General features: G+C 49.6%; 1 protein-coding gene across 1 annotated transcript in view; it reads right to left on the reverse strand.

Annotated features, from left to right (window-relative positions):
* STMN2 (stathmin 2) overlaps nucleotides 1–5,367 on the reverse strand; it is a 51,564-nt gene extending 46,197 nt beyond the window's left edge. Inside the window, exon 1 of the mRNA XM_004602375.3 lies at nucleotides 5,147–5,367. Within this exon, the coding sequence (XP_004602432.1) occupies nucleotides 5,147–5,165 (19 nt within the window). The 5' untranslated portion in view covers nucleotides 5,166–5,367. The remainder of the gene's footprint in view (nucleotides 1–5,146) is intronic.
* Between the last annotated feature and the right edge of the window lie 633 nt (nucleotides 5,368–6,000).

Raw genomic sequence — 6,000 nt, forward strand, 5'->3', positions numbered from 1 at the left:
TCTTCTTTATCAAAATTAATTTTCTATTAACCAATAAAAGTATTATAAGACTGAAAAGTGATAAAATTAGTTTAAATATCTGTGTTTAGTTTACACAGAGTTGGTTCAGAAAGGTGCCTTTTAAATGAAAAATAAAGGTGAACTTAAAAATGTGAAAACTATAGTACATTGGGTCAGTCATTTGTCTTGCTTGTGGCCAACCAGGGCCCGGTCTCTGGCATCCAGTATGGTCCCCTAAGCCCCACCAGGAGTGATCCGCAAGCCAGGAGTAAGCCCTGAGCATAGCTGGGTGTGGCCCAAAAAAGAGAAAAAAAAATATAGGTGAAAGAAAACCAGTTTTTGGCGGCCATTCTCAGCATCACATTATATTTGCCTGTTTAACCTAGCAACCTACAAGCTTTCTGAAGGTGATGGGCTGACATTCAGGCATCTCTAATATCAAGAAAATTTAAAATAAATGAATAAGTAAGTGATATTTTTTGTTTAATTTATTCCTTTAAATATTAAAACATTCCATTTCTAAATAGTTTTGCTATCATTTCTTACTATTTATCCACCCCATCACTCAAGAGCATAAATGTTGTTGCCATAACAATGCAATAAAACTGAAAAGTAAGATCAATAAGAAGAATCTGCATTACTTTGAATTTTTTTTGAAGCTCTCTTAATCTTGAAAAGGCAGACAAATCCTCTTAATCCACTAGCATATCATAGGACATTCATTTACAGAATAAGTCACTAAACGTTCCAGATAGAAGAAAATATTCTCCAGCTAAAAAAGAATTTTTAATAAAAAATGACTTTTTTTTCATTAAATAGTATTTGGAATTGGGTTTCCAGCATTTACTTCTTTAGCGAGGTTGATTGCCCTCTAGTGGAGTGAAAAGTGAATGCACACTCCGAGGTTTTCAGTGGTTGTACAATGGGAAGAATCACGAAAGAAGAGTCCCCAGTTCTAAAAACAGCTGGGTTATTGATTAATTTAGTATTTTCATTTTGTCTAAAAATGTATTTTTTTATAAAAAATATAGTGTGACCATGGAATGTGTGTGTTTTACTACTGAGAAATTTCTGTGACCTGCCTGAGCTGGCAGCCCTGGGCGACCACACCCAAAGCAGGGAACCAGCCAGCGTCACTCAGTCTTGCGAAGATACCGGCATACTCGGTAGAGCGGCTATAGATCACACCTTTTCAGTTAAAATTTTAAAAAAGAATAGTGATTGATTTAGATATTTTCCAAAAGCTGGTCTAGATTTCTATCAATGACAAAACACCCAACTAACTATACAATGGACTCAGATTCCATTTCAAAGGTACAGATTTAACTTTATAATTCTGCTTGATAGTCGCAGAATTCAATAGTTATTTTTGTAATGAATTATAGAGAGGAAAACCATCTTCGTGTGTGAACTGACTTTATGTCACCCAGAGGACATTTCTTGAATATCAGTAGCATTGAACTTCTTGCTGCATTTTCTTTGCTGCGAGTGAGCTATTTGGTGGAAGACATGTTGTGTCTAAAGATCAAACCCTTATTTCACAATCAACCATTAATACAGAAAAAAATAATCCTGAAAGTAAGCGAAACTACTTTGAATGAAAGAAATAAAATCCTGCTAAAAAGGATGAAAAGCAGAGACAAATGCTCTAACAATAAAATATTCCTCTCCCCCTTAAAATAGGACAATCTGCTATAATCTGTGTAATATCACAAAATCACAAAACACTGTTAATTCAGACTAAGTAAACTTCTATTTAATATCACTAATCACTTAATTGTGATTATTACTTAAACATGCTTGCAGAGAATTTTAATATGTATACACAAATTCACCATCTGTGTTCATTTGTACTATCATACTAGTTACTACTGGGATAATTCTTATATGCCAGCAGCTTACTTACCTGTTATAAAATACATATCAGATTAAGTGATAAACTGCTGCCATTTTCTAGCCATTATATATATATATATATGAATCCTACCCAAATCCCCATTTTCTCCATTTCTAGTTATTTTTAAAAATTTTTGAAAAGTGCCCACTTCATTAAAAGAAATAATGAGACATAATATATAATATTATATATATACATACTTGATACATCATGCAAATACAATTGTTTAATAAATCAAGAAAAAGCATCCTCCTCAAACTTAATTGATGATGCTTTGCAACCACAATAATTTAAAAATCCATTGTTTGCACACTGGCGAGGCTGTGCATCCTTTCATTATTTGCAAACGTAGCTTACTGAAGGCGGACACAAGTCTTGCCTCCGTCGGAGTTGGGTGGGCTTTTTATTAATGGACGATGGCTACCGTTTCAGACCCCCGTTCCTGTGTAGAACTGAGACCACACCAAGAACCAGCACTGGGAAGAACGGTTTACAAATAAAGTTCCATTCTTGTGCATAACCTGCATTTATCAACATCACCTTATGGAGTATGTATGGTGAAGACGGTAATATCCCAACTACATATGTGTATTTCCCCCCATTGTGGTCACAATTCTCTATGGAGACTATTCCAGTCATTTCTGCCACACGGGCTTGGCAGTCGCAAGCCCTTGCACATAGACCAGACCCACGTGAACATACACAGTCCCGACAACCGATATGCCATTTGCTTTTATAATGTAAAAAAAAAACAAACCAAAAACCTAAATGTCATTTGCTTATACAATGTAAAAAAAAAAAAAGAACATCTCAAAAGGAAAAAGGATTCTTTTGGGGGGAGCAGGGAGAGAAGGGAAGAGAAGTGCGTGCAATAAGGGGAAGGATTCATCAAAGACCGTCCTTCAGACCTTTTTGGAAAGACCACTGACTCCTGACTCGGGGACGATGCGGGTCCCGCCGGTGGCGGCGAGCCCGGAGCGCGCGGGGCCGGAGGGGGACTCGGGACACTGCGCACCAGCCCGCCCGGCCCGCGGCTCTGCAGGGCTGGCTGCGCTCCAGGCGCCGCCCGCCACGTGCGCCCCCGCCCTGCCGGCCGCGTGGGGTGGGGTCCCGCCGCACCCCGCAGCCCGCGCGGGGGTCCCTCCCGGCCCGGCCACGCCAGGGACCGCGCTGCTGAGACCTGGGGGGGGGGGGAGCATTAAGAGCCTGGATCTCAGCTGCGAGGGACGGGGTGGGGGGACGAGGGGGGATGACTGGGGTAGGGGTGTGGGGGGGAAGAACCCCGATCTGAGCTCCGCGGGCTGCTGGAGGGTGAGAAGTGGAAAAAGCAAGAAAAAAGAAAAAAGAAAGAAAGCAAAAGAAACAAAACCAAAAACAAGCTTTGCGTGGCCCCGGGAAAGGGGTCACCTCTGCGGTCCGGGCGGGCGCGGGTGGGGCCGCGCCTTTGTGTGGTCGGGCGGGGCTCGGGCCGCCCTTCCGCAGAGCTCTTCGGGGAACTCGGAGCACTGCGGGGTGCGCCGCAGCAAGCTGGTCAAGGGCTGGGCGGGGGACAGCGGGGTCCCGACTGTCCAACACCCTTGCAGCCCGCCCTCGGGCCACGCCTGATCCTACAGCCCGAGGTCATCTGCGCCGGGCGGGCAGGGTGGGGCAGGGCAGGGCAGTCCCCGGAGCCTGGGCCGCCGCCTCCTCCCCGCCCCGCATCCCGCAAGGTTTCGGGGACGGGGGAGGGGAGCCCCCCAGCAAACCTCGGGCGCGTCCCTGTCTGCTCCACCCCGGGGCCTCCCAGCGCCCCAGACCCCCTGGGGCACCTCGAGGTGCAGAATGGGTGGCGGCTGGAGGCCCTGGGTCCGAGCATCTTCGGTCTCTGGGAATCGAGTCTGGGCCGGGAGATGCCGCGTGGGAACCCGGCTGCTACTTGGCCCTCGTCTGACCTACAAAACGCCTATGTCGCGCGGCCCTACCTAAGACCTTGGCCTCTTTGTACGCGTTATTCCTTTGGACCCACGCACCTAGGCTGCAGGAGCGTCCCCCTCCCCCGCCCCCCAAAGGACCAAAAGAGTTCAAAGGCGTCTTCGGATGTGCGTCTGGTGTCTCCTTGGCACAGGCAGGCAGGTTTCACCCACGGCCCCTCCCCGCCCCCCCCCGACCCCCACCCAGCAGCCCGCCAGGAAAAACAATGAGGCCAGGGCGGGGCACACAGGGGCACCAAGCGAGCCTGGGCTGCGAGTCGGGAGCACCCAAGGCGGGGCGGGGCGCGGGCTGCGCCCCCCACCCCGGTCTCCCCGCGGAGGCGCCCCCCGCCAGGTGGGCCCGGCGCTGGGGGGAGGGGCGCCGAGGCGGCTCCCCGGGCTCTGGGTGGGGCCGTCCGCATTGTGCGCCCCGCGCTGCAGGTGCCTCCCCCCGGGACCGCTCATCCTCACACAAAGAAACCCCACCCCGGCGCCTGCGAAGCCGCTGTCCCCCCCGCACCCCGCCCTTCCCCGCCGGGCTCTGCCCCGCCCCTGCAGCTGCCCACTCGAGCCCGCGGGGCCCTGCCCGGACCCTCCCTTTCCCTAAAACAAAGACCCCCTCCTCCCCGCAACGCCCCCCCCCCCCACCCGCCCAGCCCTTCCACCTTCACCTCCCCGGACCGCGCCCCAGAGGAGCGGTTCTTCGGCAGAGACAATACAGAAAATTTGCAGGGGTCTCCACCCGCCCCCTCTTTTCGTCCCCACCCTTCTTGGAATAGCCTCGATGGGACCGCTTTGACTTTGAGTGCTCTCTCTGTCCCTCTGTCTCCCTCTCTCTCTCTCTCTCCCATTTTCTTTTTAAAAACTAGGGATGAAATCAAGGGCGTTACGAAGCACTTTCTCCAAAATGTCCCTCAATTTCACTCGAGGCAAACTGTGCCGGTCGCCCCTGCCCCCCTCTATTTGCGTCCCACTTAAAAACGTGGAAACGGGATAAATCCCCCTCCCCAGGGAACCCTCACTTACCTGCTTCTACCTTCAAATCAATGATTTCTTTTAGATTTTTTTAGATTCCCTCTTTGCCCTCCCCCCACCACCCAAGAAAAAAAAAAAATCCCCCAAGCTGAGCCTGTCTTTCCCGGTTTTCCCGGGTTACCAGGAACATCTTGTTCTCTCTCTCTCAAAAATAAAATAAAATAAAATAATAAAATAAAATAAAAATCTCAGAATGCCTTGCAAAAGCCCGAGGAGAGGAGGTCAGAGGTGGGGAGCGCCGAGGGGGAGAGGCGCGGTGTCTTACCCATTGCTGTCTTAGCCATCGTAGGGATGTGCAGGTGCCGGGCGGTGGCGAGGGAAGGGTCCAGCTACAGCGGCGGAGCGAGCGAAAGAGAGGACTGGATAAGGCACTGAGTCTGCAGAGTGGGACCGTGCGAGAGAAAGAGCAAGAGGCAGGAGCCCATGAATAATTATCACTCCGAAGCTCAAGCAGATTGGCTCCCAAGGTCCCCTGACACGACTCCCGCAGACTCAGAATCTCTAAGCATTAAATATTGATCGACCAATGGTGCTGGAGTACCCAGTACCAGAATGCAGTTTGAAATGGAAATCAGTTCTTCCCCGTCGGCTCCCCCCCGTTCTGGGGGCCTGATAGTACAGTCCAAGTAGAGTGGCTCCTTAGCCCAGAAACCTCTCAGGAGCTGAGAACTGGGCTGTGCCTACCTGGAGGCCAGCAGCTTCACTCAGTTCATGTATGTTTTAGTGAGCAAATAGACATTGAAAACAGCAACAGCAACAGCACCAAAACCCAATCAAACAACAACAACAACAGCAAAACGCCAAGGGACTCAGACGTTATGAAGTCTTTACATTAGGCTGACTATTGGGAACATCTATTTAAGACTATTTGAACTTGGTCCTGCTTGTTCCCGCTTTCTCTTTCTCCCTTGGTCCTGTCTTTGGCAGGTTTTCGTGTCCTCTCTGGTTCTGACTGCAGCTGGGAGCAGAACTGCAGTGTTATCCTTTGTCTGCTGTGAAGCTGGACTTCAATGTCTTTGGCTTTGAGGGTCTCCCGGGCAGAGCAAGGCCTCCTGGTTTTGGGGCTTGGGGAGTAGGGACACTAGTTACTGCCCACCTGGGGACAAGGTGGACGGGGAT

The sequence above is a fragment of the Sorex araneus genome, chromosome 2 (assembly GCF_027595985.1).
Source record: "Sorex araneus isolate mSorAra2 chromosome 2, mSorAra2.pri, whole genome shotgun sequence".
NCBI lineage: Eukaryota > Metazoa > Chordata > Mammalia > Eulipotyphla > Soricidae > Sorex > Sorex araneus.